The 20,329-nt window shown below is 44.1% G+C and overlaps 1 protein-coding gene across 4 annotated transcripts in view; it reads left to right on the forward strand.

The window, feature by feature from the left end:
• The window catches only part of ctif (CBP80/20-dependent translation initiation factor), a 395,289-nt gene that overhangs the window by 272,560 nt on the left and 102,400 nt on the right, over positions 1-20,329 (forward strand). For all 4 annotated transcript variants that reach the window (XR_010974913.1, XM_068030259.1, XM_068030279.1 and 1 more), the window contains one exon: positions 11,048-11,347. Coding sequence is in view for 3 of the 4 variants with exons in the window: in XM_068030259.1 (XP_067886360.1) it covers positions 11,048-11,347 (300 nt within the window). In the remaining variant the exon portion in view is untranslated. The remainder of the gene's footprint in view (positions 1-11,047; positions 11,348-20,329) is intronic.

Below are 20,329 nucleotides of genomic sequence, written 5' to 3' on the forward strand. Positions count from 1 at the left end.
TATAAGATCCTGAGGGGTCGTGACAGGATGGATGTGGAAAGCATGTTTCCCCTTGTGGAAGAATCTAGAACTAGGGGTCACTGTTTAAAAATAAGGGGTTTCCCATTTAAGAGGTAAGGAGAAATTTGTTCTCTCAGAGGGTCGTGAGTCTTTGGAATTCTCTTCCTCAAAAGGTGGTGGAAGTAGAGTCTTTGAATATTTTTAAGGCAGAGTTAGATAGTTTCTTGATAAGCAAGGGGGTGGAAGGTTATCGAGGGTAGATGGAAATGTGGAGTCATCAGTTCAGCCATGAACTTATTGAATGGCAGAGCAGGCTCGAAGGACCGAGTGGCCTATTCCTGCTCCTAATTGATATGTGCGTATGTTCGTATGATTGTGCTTTCAACAGCAGATTGGAAGGCAAAACTATAATGGAACAATGGCCTGTCTTTACAGAGGAGATGGTTTGGGAACAGTTGAGATACATTGACACAAGAGGGAAAGGTAGGGCAACCAAAGTCAGAGCTCCCTCAATGATGAAAGATACAGGTGAGAAATGGGCCGAATTCTTTTTAATTCATTTGTGGGATGGGTCACTGGCAAGGCCAGCATTTATTGCCCATTCCTAATTGTCCTTGAGAAGGTGTTGATGAGCCGCCATCTTGAACCACTGCAGTCCATGTAATATAGGTACACCCACAGTGCTGATAGGGAGAGAGTTCCAGGATTTTGACCCTGCAATATAATTCCAAGTCATCATGGTGTGTGACTTGGAGAAGAACCTGCATGTGGTGGTGTTCCAAAGCATCTGCTGTCTTTATTCTTCTTGGTGGTAGAGGTCATGGATCTGGAAGGGGCTGTCGAAGGTGCCTTGACAAGTTGCTGCAGTGCATCTTATAGATGGTACACACTGCTGCCACTGTGCACCAGTAATGGAGGGAGTAAATGTTGAAGGTGGTAAATGGGGTGCCGATCAAGCACGGTTCTTTTCCCTGGATGATGTAGAGCTTTTTTTGATTGTGATTGTAGCTGCACTCAGCCAGGCAAGCGGAGAGTATTCCATTATACACCTGACTTGTAGTTTGTAGATGGTGGACAGGCTTTGGGGAGTTAGGAGGTTACTCACCACAGAATTCCCAGTCTCTGACCTACTCTTGTAGCCACAGTATTTATATGGCGGTCCAGTTAAGTTTCTGATCAATGGTAACCCCCAGGATGTTGATAGTGGGGGATTCAGTGATGGTAATGCTGTTGAATGCCAAGGGGAAATGTTTAGATTATCTCTTGTTTGAGATTGTCATTGCCTGGCATTAGTGTGGCATGAAAGTTACTTGCCACTTAAAAGCACAAGCCTGAATGTTGTCCGGATCTTGCTGCATGCGGGCACGGACTGCTTCAGTATCTGAGGAGTTACTAATGTTACTGAATGCTGTGCAACATCAGCAAACATTCCCCACTTCCGACCCTATGTTGGTGGGAAGGTCATTAATGAAGCAGCTGAAGATGATTAGACCTCGGACACTTTCCCAAAGCATACCTGCAACAATGTCCTTGGACTGAGATGATTGGCCTCCAACAACCACAACCATCTTCCTTTCTGCTAGGTCTGATTCTAACCAGTGGAAAGTTGTCCCCCTGATTTCCATTGACTTCAATTTTGCTGAGGCCTACTTGATGCTACACTCGGTCAAATGCTGCCTTGATGTCAAGGGCAGTAACTCTCACCTCACCTCACCTCTGGAATTCAGCTATTTTGTCCATGTTTGGACCAAGGCTGTAATGAGGTCTTGAGCTAAGAGGCCCTGGCTGAACCCAAGTGGAGCATCAGTGAGCAGGTTAATGTTGCGTAAGTGCTGCTTGATATCACTGTCAACGACAGCTTCCGTCACTTTGCTGATGATCGAGAGTAGACTGATGGGGCAGTAGTTGGCCAGATTGGCTTTGTTCTGCTTTTTGAGGACAGGACGTACCTGTGCAATTTTCCACATTGTCAGGTAGATGCCAGCGCTGTAGCTGCATAGGAACAGCTTGGCGCAGGGCACTAGTTTTGGAGCATATGTCTTTACTACTACAGCTGGGATGTTGTCAGGATCCATAGCCTTTGCTGTATTCAATGCCTTCAGTTGTTTCTTGATCTCACATGGAGAGTATTGGATTGGCTGAAGACTGGTGTCTTTGATGCTCTGGGGACCTCAGGAGGAGGCTGAGATGGATCGTTCGTTCGGCACTTCCGGCTGAAGATGATTACTCTCGATCATCAGCAAAGTGATGGAAGCTGTCGTTGACAGTGCTATCAAGTGGCTCTTACACAGCAATATCCTGCTCACTGATGCTCAGCCTTGATTTTTGCACTGACGTGCTGGAGTCCATCATCTTTGAGGATGGGGATGTTTATGGAGCCTCCTCTTCCCATTAGTTGCTTAATTGTCCACCACCATTCACAACTGGAAGTGGCAGGACTGTGGAGCTTTGATATGATCCATTGGTTGTGGGATCACTTAGCTCTGTCTATATCATGCTGCTTCTGCTGTTCAGCATGCACGTAGCCCTGTGTTCCAGCTTCACCTGGTCATAGAGTCATTATGGCACAGAAGGAGGCCATTTGGCCCATTGAGTCCATGCTTGCTCTCTGTAGAGCAATCAAGTCAGTCCTATTCCCTTGCTCTTTCCCGGTAGCCCTGCAAGTTTATTTCCCTCAAGTTCCCATCCAATTTCCTTTTGAAATCATTGATCATCTCTGCTTCCACCACCCTCGTAGGCAGCGAGGTCCAGGTCATCACCAATAGAACAAAGAACAGTACAGCACAGTAACAGGCCATTCGGCCCTCCAAGCCTGCGCCAATCTTGATGCCTGCCTAAACTAAAACCTTCTGCACTTCCGGGGAACGTATCCCTCTATTCCCATCCTATTCATGTATTTGTCAAGATGCCTCTTAAACGTCTCAATGGTACCTGCTTCCACCACCTCCCCTGGCAACAAGTTCCAGGCACTCACCACCCTCTGTGTCAAGAACTTGCCTCGCACATCCCCTCTAAACTTTGCCCCTCTCACCTTAAACCTATGTCCCCTAGTAACTGACTCTTCCACCCTGGGAAAAAGCTTATGACTATGCACTCTGTCCATGCCGCTCATAACTTTGTAAACCTCTATCATGTCGCCCCTCCACCTCCATCGTTCCAGTGAAAACAATCCGAGTTTATCCAACCTCTCCTCATAGCTAATGCCCTCCAGACCAGGCAACATCCTGGTAAACCTCTTCTGTACCCTCTCCAAAGCCTCCACATCCTTCTGGTAGTGTGGCTGTGTAAAAAAGTTCTTCCTCACATCCCTCCAGACCTCTTGCCGAAAACCTGACATTTCTGTATCCCCTAGTCCTGGTACCAGCTAGTGGGAGCAGCTTTTCTTTGTTCACTTGATCTAAACCTGTCATAATCTTGTACATCTCCACCAGATCTTCCCTCAGTCTCCTTTGCTCTAAGAAGAACAACGCAGCTTCTCCAACCTGACCTTGTAGCTAAATTCCCTCATCCCTGGAACCATTCTGGTAAATCTTCTCTGCACCCTCTCAGGAACCTTCACATCCTTCCTGATAACCAGAACTGGATGCAATACTCTAGTTATGGTCTAACCAGAGCTTTACACAGGTTCAGCATAACTTCCCTACTTTAGTACTCTCATACCTCTATTTATGAAGCCCAAGATCCCATATGCTTTGCTAATTACTCTGTCAATATGTCCTGCCACCTTCGAAGATCTATGCACATAAACCTTCATGCCCCTCTGTTTCTGCACACTCTTTAGAACTGTGCCATTAAGTATATATTGCCTCTCCCTATTCCTTCTGCCAAAATGCATCACCCCACACTCTCTGCCAATTCTGTCTGCCAATTGTCTGCCCATTCTGCTAGCCTGTCTATGTCCTGTTGCAGTCAATTGGTATCATTGTCACTGTTTGCCACTGCTTCAAGTTTGCTATCATCGGCACCTAATTTTTAGGTATGTTTGGTGATGCTTCTGCCATGCTCTCCTACACTCCTCATTGAACCACGGTTGGTCCTTTGGCTTGATGGTAATGGTAGAGCAAGGGATATATAGATCGTAAGATTACATATTGTGGTTGAATACAATTCTGCTGTTTCTGATAGCCCACAGTGCCTTATGGATGCCCAGTTTTGAGCTGAATATAGAAAGTTCAGAGGGGAAGTGAAAAAGGAAATAAGAGAGGCAAAGAGAAAGTATGAGAAGAGACTGGCAGCTAACATAAAAGGGTAGTAAGAGGAGGGGTGGAGCCAATTAGGGACCAAAAAGGAGATTTATGCATGGAGGCAGGGGCATGGCTGAGGTACTAAATGATGCTACTAAAGTCATATTGAAAGAGGAGGTAGTTGAGATATCGGATGGGCTAAAAATTGAAAGAAGGAGGTATTAGAAAGTCAAGCTGTTCTTAAAAGTTGCTAAGTCACCTGTACTGATGGGATGCATCTGAGGATGCTGAGTGAAGTAAGGGTGGAAATTGCAGTGGTACTGGCCATAATCTTCCAATCCTCCTTAGATACTGGGGTGGTGCCAATATTGGAGAATTTTCAATTTTACACCCTTGTTCAAAAAAGAGCAACAACAGGCGAGTCAATTTAGCCTCGGTAGTGAGAAAGCTTTTAGAAACAATCATCCAAGATAAAATTAACAGTAACATGATTAATTAAGGAAAGCTGGCACAGATTTATTAAAGGCAAATCGTGTTTAACTAACTTGATTGAGTTTTTTGTTGAGATTTTTGTTGAGAGAGAGGATTGATGAGGGGTGTTACGACCGAGGCTGGAGGAGTGCACTTTCTTTCTCTAGTTCCACTTCTCTACAGGTCACAATATATATTTAAATGTTTTACCCAGTTACTGGTACGGTCAATTATTTACCCTATTTTAGCTTCAGAAAAAAATCCACCAACCAGATTTCATTAATAAACCAAAAAAAATTAATTTATTATAAAACAAGACTTATTCAATAAAGATGCAAAGCTTATTAACACACAGGTTGAAATATGAAAGTTCCATTTTAAAGTACCTCAACACACATGCGCACGCACACACACCGGTTAAAGATAAAATAAAGAAGTTTTCTCTACAGTGGTTCACTTTACAAAAAAGACACAAAGTACTTTGGCCAAATACTTGTTAATTCTTGAAGAAAAAAAGATAAGATATGGAATGATATCAGCTGCTCCTTTAGTCTGGCATCCAGATACACGTTGACAGCTGTCACTGAGATCTTTATAGAGCAGTTCTCTTCAGGCAACGCGAGGCAGGCTTTTCAGCAGAAATGCAGCATTGGGTTTCAGCTATCACACTGAATTCTCATGGTTTCTCAAAGAGGTGGAAAAAGGATGAGCTGGTGGCTTCTCTCATAGCAGGCTTACCCCCAACTGACTCAAAACAATATCCAAAAACGAAACCAACTCTTGACCATCATAAATCCTGGCATGTCACTTCTCTCTAAACAACGCCCCAAGTCACCAAAGCTCCTGCTGTTTACTTAGCTTAAGACATATGACTGCCAGTAAGAGTTTGTTTTTAAGCAAAGTCCCAAGTCCTTCCAACATCTATGGAATCTCTTCAGTCTTTCAGGTGAATCAATTTCCACAATTTTTAAACACGAGTCCTCCAAAAATATTGTTAAAATGGAAGCAAATTCATAATAGCGTAACATGGTTGATGTGGACTTCCAAAAGGTGTTTGATAAAGTTCCACATAATAGGCTTACCAGCAAAGTTGAAGCACATGATATGAAAGGGACAGTATGGATCTGAAATTGACTGAGTGACAGGAAACAGAGTAGTGGTGAATGGTTGTTTTTTGGATTGGAAGAAGGTATACAGTAGTGATCCCAGGACCACTGCTTTTCTTGATCTACATTAATGACCTAGACTTGGGTGTACAGGACACAATTTCAAAACTTGCAGACGATGCAGAACTTGGAAGTATTGTGTACTGTGAGGAGGATAGTGATGGACTTCAAGAGGACAGACAGGCTGGTGAAATGGGTGGTCATGTGGAGATGAAGTTTAATGCCGAGAAGTGTGAAGTGATATATTTTGGTAAGAAGAATGAGGAGAGGCAATATAAAATAAAAGGTACAATTCTAAAGGGGTGCAGGAACAGAGAGACGTGGGGAAATGGTTGAAGGTGGCAGGGCAGGTTGAGAAAGTGGATAAAAAGGCATACAGGATGCTGGGTTTTATAAATAGAGGCATAGACTACAAAAGCAAAGAAGTTATGATGAAATAAAAATGAAAAATACTGAAATACTCAGCAGGTCTGGCAGTATCTGTCGAGAGAGAAACACTAATGTTTCAGGTTGTGACCTTTCATCAGAAGTTAAGGTGAACCTTTATAACCGTTGAATCATAGAATGGTTGCAGCACAAAAGGAGGCCATTTGGCCCGTCCTGTCCATACCGGTTTTCTATAAGAGTGACATAACTAGTTCCACTCCCCTGCCTTTTCCCTGTAGTCCTGCAAATTTTTCTCTTCAGATAATTATCCAGTTCCCTTTTGAAAGCCACAATTGAATGCACAAAACACTCTGGCAGTGCATTCCAGATCCTAACCATGTGCTGCAGAAGGAAGTTTTTTCCTCTTCTCGCCTCTATTTCTTTTGCCAATCACTTTAAATCGGTGGTTTTTTTATTTATTCATGGGATGTGGGCATCGCTGGCTAGGCCAGCATTTATCACCCATCCCTAAATGCCCTTGAGAAGGTGGTGTTGAGCCGCCGCCTTAAATCGCTGCAGTCCTTGCGGTGCAGATACACCAACAGTGCTGTTAGGAAGAGAGTTCCAGGATTTTGATCCAGCAACAGTGAAGGAACGGTGATATAGTTCCGTCAGAATGGTGTATGGCTTGGAGGGGAACTTGCAGGTGGTGGTGTTCCCATGCAACTGCTGCTCTTGTCCTTCTAGGTGGTAGAGGTCGTGGGTTTGGAAGGTGCTGTCAAAGGAGCCTTGGTGAGTTTCTGCAATGCATCTTGTAGATGGTACACACGGCTACCGCTGTGTGTCAGTGGTGGAGGGAGTGAATGTTGAAGGTGGTGAATGGGGGGCTAATCAAGTAGTCTGCTTTGTCCTGGATGGTGTCGAGCTTCTTGAGTGTTGTTGGAGCTGCACCCATCCAGGCAAGTGGAGAGCAGTCTATCACATTCCTGACTTGTGCCTTGTAGATGGTGGACAGGCATTGGGAAGTCAGGAGGTGAGTTACTCACTGCAGAATTCCCAGCCTCTGACCTGCTCTTGTAGCCACAGTATTTATGTGGCTGGTCCAGTTCAGTTTCTGGTAAATGGTAACTCCCAGAATGTTGATAGTGGGGGACTCAGAGATGGTTAGATTCTCTCTTGTTTGAGATAGTCATTGCTTGGCACTTGTGTGGCACGAATGTTACTTGCCTCTTATCAGTCCAAGCCTGGATGTTGTCCAGGTCTTGCTGCATCTGGGCACAGGCTGCTTCAGTATCTTAGGAGTTGCGAATGGTACCGAACATTGTGCAATCATCAGTGAACATCCCCACTTCTAACCTTATGATGGAGGGAAGGTCATTAATGAAGCAGCTGAAAATGATTGGGCCTAGGATACTATCTTGAGGAATCACAGAATAATACAGTGCAGAAGAGGCCCTTCGGCCCATCTAGTCTGCACCGATGCATTAAAGACACCTGACCTGTCTATCTAATCCCATTTGCCAGCACTTGGCCTATAGCCTTGAATGTTATGACGTGCCAAGTGCTCATCCAGGTACTTTTTAAAGGATGTGAGGCAACCTGCCTCTACCATCCTCTCAGGCAGGGCATTCCAGACCGTCACCACCCTCTGGGTAAAAATGTTCTTCCTCAAGTCCCCCTTAAACCTCCCGCCCCTCACCTTAAACTTGTGACCCCTCGTAACAGCTGCTCCCTATCCACCCTGTCCATGCCCCTCATAATCTTGTACACCTCGATCAGGTCACCCCTCAGTCTTCTCTGCTCCAGCGAAAACAACCCAAGCCTATCCAACGTTTCTTCATAGCTTAAAATGTTCCATCCCAGGCAAGATCCTGGTGAATCGCCTCTGCACCCCCTTCAATGCAATCGCATCCTTCCTATAATGTGGCGACCAGAATTGCACACAGTATTCCAGCTGTGGCCTTACCAAAGTTCTGTACAACTCTAACATGACCTCCCTACTTTTGTAATCTATGCTTCAATTGATAAAGGCAAGTGTCCCATATGCCTTTTTCACCACCCTATTAACCTGCCCTTCTGCCCTCAGAGATCTATGGACAAACACGCCAAGGTCCCTTTGTTCAGGAAGTCCTGTCGTGATGTCCTAGAACTGAGGTGATTGACCTCCAACAACCAGAACCATTCTCCTTTATGCTAGGTATGACTCCAACCAGTAGAGAGTTTTTCCCCTGATTCCCATTGACTTCAGTTTTGCTACGTCTCCTTGATGCCGTACTCTGTCAAATGCTGCCTTGATGTCAAAGGCAGTGACTCTCACCTCACCTCTGGAGTTCAGCTCTTTTGTCCATGTTTGGACCAAGGCTGTAATGAGGTCTGGAGCTAAGTGGCCCTGCCAGAACCTAAACTGAATGTCAATGAACAGGTTATTGCTGAGCAAGTGCTGCTTGATAGCATTGTCAACGACCCCTTCCATCACATTGCTGATGATCGAGAGGAGACTGATAGGGCCATAATTGGCCGGGTTGGACTTGTCCTGCTTTTTGTGTACAGGACATACTTGGGCAATTTTCCATATTGCCGGGTAGATGCCAGTGATGTAGCTGTACTGGAACAGCTTGCCTAGGCTCCCCCATCATTGAGGATAGGGATATTTGTGGAGCCACCTCCTCCTGTTAGTTGTTTAATTGTCCACCACCATTCACGACTGGATGTGACAGGACTGCAGAGCTTAGATTCAGTCCGTTGATTGTGGGATCGCTTAGCTCTATCACATGCTGCTTCCACTGTTTGGCATGCAAGTAGTCCTGTGTTGTAGCTTCACCAGGCTGACACCTTATTTTTAGACCTGCCTGGTGCTGCTCCTAGCATGCCCTCCTGCACTCTTCATTGACCTTCATTTAAATCGGTGTCCTCTGGTTTTCGACCCTTCCACCAATGGAAATAGATTCTCCCTATCTACCCTGTCCAGGTCCCTCATGATTTTGAACGCCTCTATTAAATCTCCTCTCAACCTTCTCTAAGGAGAACAGCTCTAGCTTCACCAATCTATCCCCTGAATTGAAGTTTTTCATTCCCGGAACCATTCTTGTAAATCTTTTCTGCACCCTCTCCAATGCCTTCACATTCTTTTTAAAGTGTGGTGCCCAGATTGGACACAATACTCCAATTGAAGCTTAACCTTTATAAAACACTGGTTCAGCTTGACAGAGTAGACACTCAGAGGTTGTTTCCGCTGGCTGGGGAATCTAAAACATGGGCCACAGTCTTAGGAGACAATCATTTCGGACTGCAATGAGAAATTTCTTCACTCAAAGGATTGTAAATCTTTGGAATTTTCTACCCCAGAGGGTTGTGAATGTTCCACCATTGAATATATTTAAGGCTGAGATGGTCTGTCAGAGAATCAAAGGATATGTATGGGGAGGGGATGGGAAAGTGGAGTTGAAGCCCAAGGTCAGCCATGATCTGATTGAATGCCAGAGTAGGATCCTCTCCTGCTCCTATTTCTTATATTCTTATTAGGATCTTTGCCTCTCTGCCTCGCTCTCCTCCTCTTTGACCAAACGTGGATAGACTGGAGAAAATGGTTGCCCTTCATAGAGAAGAGAAGGTTGAGTGGAGATTTGATAGATGTGTTCAAAATCATGAAGGGACGAGACAGATAAGATAGAGAGACTAGTTAAGTTGCTCTTGCAGAGAGCCGCACAGACTGAATGGGCTGAACGGCCTCTTTCTGTGTTATAACCATATTTCTTCTTTCTTTTGGGCCTCCTTATCTCGAGAGACAATGGATACGCGCCTGGAGGTGGTCAGTGGTTTGTGAAGCAGCGCCTGGAGTTATAACCATATATAACCATGATAAATGCCTATGCCCTATGCTCTGGAATTCTCTATATCTCTTTGCCTCTCTGCCTCGCTTTCCTCCTCTTTGTCCAAACATTTGATTGCCCCTCCTAATATTTAGTTATTTGGCGTCTATTTTTGTCTTGATTACACTTCAGTGAAGCACCTTTGACTATTTTTCTTAATAAAAGTCCTATAGAGATGAAAGTAGTGTTGTAATAGTCTACAGTATAAATGAATTTGAGATAATAGTATCCATTTCAAATGAACATATGGGCAAACATGACTTCAGTGGCTTTGTGGCACTACTCTTAATATCAAGGATCCAGAGTTCACTGCATGGGCTACCTGCAGATTCTATTTGCTGATCTGTCCCAATGACCTTGATATTTCCAAAAGTTGTTTTTGACTTTCTTGGACAGCAGACAGAACTAACATTCAGATTGTGTGGAATGGAAATATAAGGAATGATTAAGCAGAAATGGTTCTAACCACAGGTTTAGTACATTCAATGGATGCTCTGTAAACCCTAATGTGCCATTTATAAGACTGAGCAAAACATGTCATTGCATATTAAAGGTTGTTATGGACTTTGAAAATATACATATAAGTTCCCAAGTAGTCATTTTGGTCACCTTCGAATAAATGTCCAGTTTCATTCCTTACATAATGAATATACAGTAACAAGTTTTGGAATCTTAACTCTCCTGACTCACTTCCAGGAACCACTGGGCCCGATTTTAAATCAAGGGGTTTTGATTGAGTTAAAATCAGGCCCAGAAATTTCAGTAGGGTGATACAAAATTAATCATGACAATAGCTTTCTATTGATTATATGATGTCTCCAGACTAATTTCTCTGTCTTCTACATTAGTTGCATCCTACATTCTTCAGTTCAGTTCAATTTAGAACCTATTTGACTTGAAGGACCATTAACTGAATCGTAAAGAATGGAAGACATAAAAAAATGATTAAAGCACCATTTAAATTGGATTGAACTATTTTTGAATGCTACAGGATGAAATTTCCTTGGACACGACAAACCCTCAAAAAACCAAAATGGACAAATTGATAGAAATCCTCAACAGCATGAGGAACAACAGTAGTGATGTGGACTCCAATCTCACCACTTTCATGGAGGAGGCACAGAATTCTACCAACTCAGAGGAGATGCTAAGTGAGATAGTTAAAACTATTTATCACAAGGCTGTAACGGACAGGAGTTTTGCTTCAACGGCTGCCAGATTGTGTGACAAAATGTCTCTCTTCATGGTGGAAGGAACTAAATTCCGAAGCTTGCTCCTCAACATGTTGCAGGTAAGGATGGGTTTTGTTGCTATCTAGGAACTAAATGAAAACAGGCCATTCAGCCCAACCAGTCTATATTGATATTTATCCTCTGCATGAGTAGTTGTACCAATCCGATGTGCCTGCTATGTTCCCACATCCCTTTATCTCCCTCACCCACCTATCTGACATTTTTAAATGCTGCTATGGTCTTTGTTTCAGTTGCTCACTCCCGTATTGCATTCCACAGCCTCGCAACCTTCTGCTGTCTATCCTAAATCTCTTGCGTCTCTGTCCCCTCTAGACTCTTCAATGATTGGAAACATCTGTTTCCATCTCCTCTTCCTTCTCTTTCTCTTAGCTGTCAAAAATAGCCCCAATTTTTCAAGTCTTTCTATGTGTTTGTATTTTCTCATTCCTCAGACAGCACCTATTGAATCTATAATGCACTTTCTCTGTTGACTCAATGCCCTTCCCATACTGTGGACCCTAAAACTGTACACACCACACCAATGGTGGACTTAGTAAGATTTTGTCTAGATTCACTGTAACATTTTACCTTTGCCTTTAATATTCTATACCCCTTGCCATACAGCCTACTATTTCATTAGCATTGTATGGCTTTATCCACTTCAGGTGCTGCTTTTAATGTGTTATGGTCCTGAACCCTCAAATCCCTCTGCTCTTCCATGTCATCCAACTTTTCCCCATTCAAAGTTTAACGATTATTTTTCTAATCAAGATGTACCACTTCACATTTACTAACATTAAATTCTGCCTGCAACTTTTTTTGCCCATATCAATATCCCCTTACAGCTTTCTTTGGCGCTGAGAATTATTTACTATGTCTCCTATTTTGTATAATTTACAAATTTGAACACCACTCCCTCTAGCCACCTCCAAATTATTGATGTGCATAGTTGTTGTGGCATCCTATTGCTACAGAAACACAACAAACTCTCATGGAGCAAGTAGACATTACACATATTATTAAGAGACACTGCAATCACCTGACTATATTCTAAAATGTAAAGATAGGAGCTACTTTACTGCAGTGCTTGTTCTCTTGGTTACCATGTGTATGGTTTAAAACTGATTACTGGACAGTGAATCAGTGGGTATGATACTGAGCCATACAAATAAGAAGGGGTCTAGGATTTACATAGCATTATGTCCCTATGATTGTTAGTCTGCCAACCCTTACTGTGTGGGATTTAGAAAGCACCTTCCATGGTGTCAGAATTTCCAAAAGCTTCACAGCTAATGACTTATTTTGAAGCATAGTCCCCATTGATAGGCAGATGGAGCAACCAACTTGCACATAGCAAGGTCCCACAAACAGCAATGAATGATCAGTTATCCATTTTGGTGGTGCTGCTTAAGAGGTAAACGTTGAGCAAGATATTATGCAAACTGCCTCGCTCTTCTTTGAATGGTGCCATTGGGTCTTTTGCATGCACATGAACAGGTATATGGGTCTCTGGTTTAATGCTTCATGGGTGGCACAGTGGCGCAGTGCTTAGCACCGCAGCCTCACAGCTCCAGCGACCCGGGTTCGATTCTGGGTACTGCCTGTGCGGAGTTTGCAAGTTCTCCCTGTGACTGCGTGGGTTTTCTCCGGGTGCTCCGGTTTCCTCCCACAGCCAAAGACTTGCAGATTGATAGGTAAATTGGCCATTATAAATTGCCCCTAGTATAGGTAGATGGTAGGGGAATTGAGGGAAGGTGGGGATGTGGTAGGAATATGGGATTAATGTAGGATTAGTATAAATGGGTGGTTGATGGTCGGCACAGACTCAGTGGGCCGAAGGGTCTGTTTCAGTGCTGTATCAATAAATAAATGAAATATGGCATATCTAACAATGCATTACACCTTCAGTGCTGCACTGAAGTATGAGCCTAGATTTTGTGCTCAAATCACTGGGGTGGGAGGCAGGGGAATGGGGGGTCTTGAACCTACAACCATCTGACTCTGAGGCGAGAGTACTACCACTGAGCCAAGCTGATACTTAAAGCTGCGAATTAAGTCAAAATTTTGTGTAGAGCTCGCCAGCTGGGTCATCGTGAAATTCTTTATTCACTGACTCATAAGCCATTGGCTAGGGTTGAATAATGTAGTTTAGACATTTATTCCAGGATCTTTCTTGATTATCTTTAGAAGTCATAAAGAGATTTCACATAACTTTATCTCAGATTTTAAACAAATTGCGTAAGCTCCATGATGGGATAAATTGTTCATTGTCTGTGGAGGGGATGGGCTGAATGCCTTTTCTTGATCCATGGTTATAAATTTGTGTAGACTGTCATTTTTTCCCTGAAAAGTGAAGAGAAAAAGATCGAAATAGTTCAGGGCAGGGCAGTGCAATGTAAGAAATCAACTGTGGATGTGAGTGGGTTACACCTGTCTTGTCTTGTTTCCGTATTTCATGAAGAACAAAAGACGGCTGACACTATTGCATGGCTGTGACACAATTGGGAGGCTTGGATAGGCCACTAAACGTGTAGCTCAAGAATCTCAAGGAATGTGGGTGAAAGGTCTCATTTTTATTCGTCCTTAAGAGTTTAATACTGCTGTTAGGCTCACTAGTAATCTCAATACCTTACATCATGTGAATGGGAGGAAAGAGTGATGTTACAAGACTGGGAGACTTGATTGGTAAGTTAAACATTTTAGTTTTTCAATTTGTCAATTACTGTACCAATTTACTATATGCTGCCAATGTTGTATTTGTATTCCCTATTGAAAGGAACATGCCAGCGCTCCCCTTCTCTTCAACATGTTCCACCACCAGTGGGTAAATGTATGATATTAATACTGTGGTACTGGGTTTAATCCCTGGCCTTTACTGTGTTATTTAATTCAGCAAGGGTTAAAGTAGGTTGCAAAAATTGACCTCATTGCTACAGGACGAAGGAGCATCACCTATTTAAAGGTACTCATGTACAGACATTGGATGAAGACAGGAATGTATCCAATAGTGATCCCTTTTAAAAAGACTGCTGATATTTCAGTCTAGCCTCATATGTCTTTGACCTCCATGTCTTGAGAGACAATGGGTAAGCACCTAGAGGTGGTCAGTGGTTGGTGGAGCAGCGCCTGGAGTGGCTATAAAGGCCAATTCTAGAGTGACAGACTCTTCCACAGGCGCTGCAGATAAAATTGGTTGTCGGGTCTGTTACACAGTTGGCTCTCCCCTTGTGCTTCTGTCTTTTTTCCTGCCAACTGCTAAGTCTCTTCGACTCGCCACTCTTTAACCCCGCCTTTATGGCTGTCCGCCAGCTCTGGCGATCATTGGCAACTGACTCCCACGACTTGTGGTCACTGTCACAGGACGTCATGTCGTGTTTGCAGATGTCTTTAAAGCGGAGACATGGACGGCCGGTGGGTCTGATACCAGTGACGAGCTTGCTTTACAGTGCCTCCTTGGGGATCCTGCCATCTTCCATGCGGCTCACATGGTCAAGCCATCTCAAGCGCCGCTGGCTCTGTAGGGTGTATATGCTGGGGATGTTGGCTGCCTCGAGGACTTCTGTGTTGGAGCTACGGTCCTGCCACCTGATGCCAAGGATTCTTCGGAGGCAGCGAAGATGGAGTGGGTTGAGACGTCGCTCTTGGCTGACATACGATGTCCAGGCCTCGCTGCCATAGAGCAAGGTACTGAGGACACAGGCTTGAAACACTCGGACTTTTGTGTTTACATGTAAAGAATGGGTAAAGTACTACGGGGTGGCTAGAATCTATGAAACTAGGAAAGAGAAGATCCAGAGGTGAAGCACTGGAGTGCTGACTTGGGTTGCATTAGAGTGCTATAGTGGAAGTTTGGTAACTGAGGATAATTAAGGGTTAATTTTATCTTAAATCTAATCTGTCTTTTATTTAGAAGATTAACTTAACAGTTGCTGTTAGGGTTGGAAAAGGTGAGTTTTAGACCAGCTTTAAACAGGGTTCACTCAGGCTCTGCTTGCAGCTGCACCTTCTTAATTAGAGAATTGGCTGAAACCAGTTTTCAGGTGCTAGAGTCAGTCAGTATAAAAGTGAGCCATCTTACAGTGCTGACTTTGTTTGCATTGGAGTGCTGACTTGGGTTGCATTAGAGTGCTATAGTGGAAGTTTGGTAACTGAGGAAGTTTGGTGAGGAGGGAGTGAGGAGCTCCTTTCATTTCCTACCTGTCCTCAGAGTGAGGGGATCCGAGAGCTTCCAAAGAGCACAGCTGACTGGGAGAAGACTCAGAGGGCGGAGTGCCGGACTGGTAAGTACAAAAAACTTGCCTCGGGGTTTCCTGGCCTGCATCCAGGGAGAAGACTTGGAGGGCGGAGTTCCAGACTGGTGAGTATAAAAAACCTACCTATGGGAAAAAAAACTGAAAGTGACGTCACAGGAAAGCTGTGACCTGATTGGCTGGTAGGAAATTTTTACTGAATTTGAAAATAAAACATTGATAAAAATTGATTTAAACCCTAATTAACTAATAAGTAGAGTAACTAAACCAGAGGGAGGAGATTACTGTATTTAGTTAGCATTTAATATTTATAGTAGGAATCTAGCACTAGGGACCATATAGTTAATTATAACAATTTAGTAAGGATTTAATAAGTATTTATTTATTTTAAATAAATTAATTAGTTAGTGCTAGAAATGTCAATTAGAGGGGTGAAGTGCTTCACCTGTGAGATGTGGGAGGTCCATGACGCTTCCAGCGTTCCGGACGACTACATCTGCAGGAAGTGTACCCAGTTGCAGCTCCTCACAGACCGCACGGATCGGTTGGAGCGGCAACTGGATACACTTAGGAGCATGCAGGTGGCAGAAAGCGTCATAGACAGGAGTTTTAGAGAAGTGTTTGCACCCTAGGTGCAGGCAGATAGATGGGTGACCGCTAGAAGGGGCAGGCAGTCAGTGCAGGAATCCCCTGTGGCTATCCCCCTCTCTAACAAGTATACTGTTTTGGATATTGTTGGGGGGATGGCCTATCAGAGGAAAACAGCAGCAGCCAGAGCAGTGGCACCACGGCTGGCACTGTTGTTCAGCAGGGAGGGACAAAGCGCAGAAGAGCAATATTTATAGGGGACTCTATAGTCAGGGGCACAGATAGGCGCTTCTGTGGACGTGAAAGAGACTCCAAGATGGTATGTTGCCTCCTTGGTGCCAGGGTCAAGAATGACTCTGAACGGACAGGGGGCATCCTGAAGGGAACAGCCAGAGGTTGTGGTACACATCGGTACCAACGACATAGGCAGGAAGAGTGATGAGGTCCTGTAGGGGGAGTTTAGGGAGTAGGTAGAAAGTTAAAAGACAGGACCTCTAGGGTTGTAATCTCGGGATTACTCCCTGTGCCACGTGCCGGTGAGGCTAGAAATAGGAAGATAGTGCAGCTAAACACGTGGCTGAACAGTTGGTGTAGAAGGGAGGGTTTCAGATATCTGAACCATTGGGATATCTTCAGGGACAGATGGGACCTGTACAAGAAGGATGGGTTGCACCTAAACTGGAGGGGCAAAAATATCCTGGCTGCGAGGTTTCCTAGTGTCACTAATGTGGCAGGGGGTGGGAACCAGAGCAGTAGGACAGCAAGTGAAATAAATGAGGGGGAGCTGGTAAGTAAGGCCAGGATTGGCAGCTAAATGTTCTGGGATTTAGAAGCTTCAGGCGGGATAGAGGGGGATGTAAAAGGGGTGGGGGAGTTGCATTACTTGTTAAGGAGAATATCACAGCTGTACTGCGGGAGGACACTTTGGAGGGGTCATGCAGCGAGGCAATATGGGTGGAGCTCAGGAATAGGAAGGGTGCAGTCACAATGTTGGGGGTTTTCTACAGGCCTCCCAACAGTCAGCGGGAGGTAGAGGAGCAGATATGTAGACAGATTTTTTATTTATTTAGAGATACAGCAGTGAAACAAGCCCTTCGGCCCACCGAGTCTGTGCCGACCAACAACCACCCATTTATACTAACCCTACAGTAATCCCATATTCCCTATCACCTCCCTACACTAGGGACAATTTACAACGGCCAATTTACCTATCACCTGCAAGTCTTTGGATGTGGGAGGAAACCGGAGTACCCGGCTAAAACCCACGCAGACACAGGGAGAACTTGCAAACTCCGCACAGGCTGTACCCAGAATCGAACCCAGGTCCCTGGAGCTGTGAGGCTGCGGTGCTAACCACTGCGCCACTGTGCCGCCCAAATGTAAAGGTAACAGGGTTGTAGTGGTGGGTGATTTTAACTTCCCCTACATACATGAATAGGATGGGAATAGAGGGATACGGTCCCCGGATGTGCAGAAGGTTTTAGTTTAGGCAGGCATCAAGATCGGCGCAGGCACGGAGGGCCGAATGGCCTGTTCCTGTGCTGTACTGTTCTTTGTTCTTTGTGGTATGAAGGCTGTATTTAGGATTCTGAAGAAACTAGATAATGTAGACCATGGCTAGCTTGTCTAGACAGTAGAACCAGCAAACATGGATCAGCTTGAAGGGGGATAAATTTAACACGAATATGTGGAAACATTAGGGATAATTTTAATCCCCAAAGCTAAAAGGGTGAGTATAGATAAAATCATGGAGAAATAGATAGGGACTGAACTTGGGGCACCAGCTAACTTTCTGACTGATAATGGAGGGGAATTTTCCAATGACGAGTTCAGAGACATGTGTGAAAACATGAACATTGTGCTTATGAATACTACAGCTGAAAGACCTTTCAGCTATGGGCTCTGTGAAAGGACTCATGTAGCTTCTATAGGTATGTAAAAAGGAAATGTTTGGCTGAGACAAATCTGGGTCCATTACAGGCAGTCAGGAGAATTTATAATGGGGAATAGAAAAATGGCAGAGAAACTAAATGATTTCTTTGTGTCTGTCTTCACTGAGGAAGATACAAGAAATCTCCCAGAATTAGAGATCCAAGGGACGAGGGAGAATGAGGAATTGAAGGAAATTAGTATTGTTAAGAAGGTTATATTGGAGAAATTAATGGGGCTGAAGGTTGATAAGTCCATGGGACCTGATATTCTACATCCCAGAGTGTTGAAAGAGGTAGCTATGGAGATTTTGATTTGATTTAGAGATACAGCACTGAAACAGGCCCTTCGGCCCACCGAGTCTGTGCCGACCATTTATACTAATCCTACACTAATCCCATATTCCTACCACATCCTCACCTGTCCCTATATTCCCCTACCACCTACCTATATTAGGGGCAATTTATAATGGCCAATTTTTGGCTGTGGGAGGAAACCGGCGCACCCGGAGGAAACCCATGCAGACACAGGGAGAACTTGCAAACTCCACACAGGCAGTACCCAGAATTGAACCCGGGTCGCTGGAGCTGTGAGGCTGCGGTGCTAACCACTGTGCCGCCCCAATGGATGCATTGGTGATCATCTTCCAAAATTCTATAGATTCTGGAATGTTTCCTGCAGATTGGAATGTAGCAAATGTCACCCCACTATTTAAGAAGGGAGGGAACGAGTAAACAGAACTACAGACCTGTTAGCCTTACATCAGTAGTAGGGAAAATGTTAGAATCTATTGTAAAGGATGTGATAAATGGACACTTGGATAATAATGATCTGATTGGGCATAATCAACATGGATTTATGAATGGAAAATCATGTTTGATAAACCTGTTGGAGTTTTTTAAGAATGTTACGAACAGAATTGATAAAGGGGAGTTTGTGGACGTAGTATACTTGGATTTTCAGAAGGCTTTTGATAAAGTTCCCTACAGGAGGTTGGTTAGCAAAATTAAGGTACATGGGATAGGAAGTTATATACTGGCATGGATTAAGGATTGGTGAACAGGCAGAAAATAGAGAGTAGGAATAAATAGGTCATTCTTGCGTTGGCAATCTGTGACTAGTGGGTTACTGCAAGGATCAGTACTTGGACCTCAGCTGTTCACAATATATATCAATGATTTGGATGTGGGGACCAAATGTAATATTTCCAAGTTCAGGGATGGCACAAAACTAGGTGGGAATGTGTATTGTGAGGACGATGCAGAGTGGCTTCAAGGGGATTTGGACAGACTTAGTGAGTGGGCAAGAACATGGCAGATGAAATATAATGTGGAAAAATGTGAGGTTATCCACTTTGGTAGGAGGATTTCTTAAATGGTAAGAGATTAGAAAATGTAGATGTATAAAGGGACCTGGGTGTCCTCGTCAATAAGTCACTGAAAGCTAACATGCAGGTGCAGCAAGCAATCAGGAAGGCTAATGGTATGTTAGCCTTTATCACAAGAGGATTTGAGTACAGGAGTAGTGAAGTCTTGCTTCAATTGTATAGAACCTTAGTTAGACAGTATCTCGTCCCCTTACCTTAGGAAGAATATTCCATAGAGGGAGTGCAACAAAGGTTCACCAGACTTGTTCCTGGGATGGCAGGACTGCCCAAGAAGAGAGATTAGGGAAACTGGGCCTGTATTCTCGAGAGTTTCGAAGAATGAGAAGTGATCTCATTGAAGCCTATGAAATACTTCAAGGGCTAGACAGGGTAGATGCAGCTAAGATGTTTCCCCTAGTTGGGGAATCTAGAACCAGGGGACACTATTTCAAAATAAGGGGGAAGCCACTTAAGACTGAGATGAGCAGAAATTTCTTTACTCAGAGGGTTGTGAACCTTTGGAGTTCTCAATCCCAGAGGGCTGTGGAAGCTCAGTCATTGAGTATGTTTAAAGCAGAGATTGACCGATTTCTAAATACCAATGACATAAAAGGAATATGGGGATGGTGTGGGAAAAAGGCATTGAAGGGGATGATCGGCCATGATCCTGTTGAATGGCGGAGCAGGCTCAATGGGCTGAAGGGCCTACTCCTGCACCTCTGTTTCTATGATTGATGAAATGCTGCATAAAATCTTAGCTGACCAACCAAACTGCAAGTTGACAACTGCCCTGGCATGGGCGGTTCATGCAATCTATTTGTTTATGGACGGAATCCCAAATTGCCTTCTGTACAGTGCGACAGACCTCCTGCTCTAGAAGGTACTGCAATTAGCTCCATTTTTTTTCC

The sequence above is a fragment of the Heterodontus francisci genome, chromosome 1 (genome assembly GCF_036365525.1).
Source record: "Heterodontus francisci isolate sHetFra1 chromosome 1, sHetFra1.hap1, whole genome shotgun sequence".
In the NCBI taxonomy this organism is placed as follows: domain Eukaryota; kingdom Metazoa; phylum Chordata; class Chondrichthyes; order Heterodontiformes; family Heterodontidae; genus Heterodontus; species Heterodontus francisci.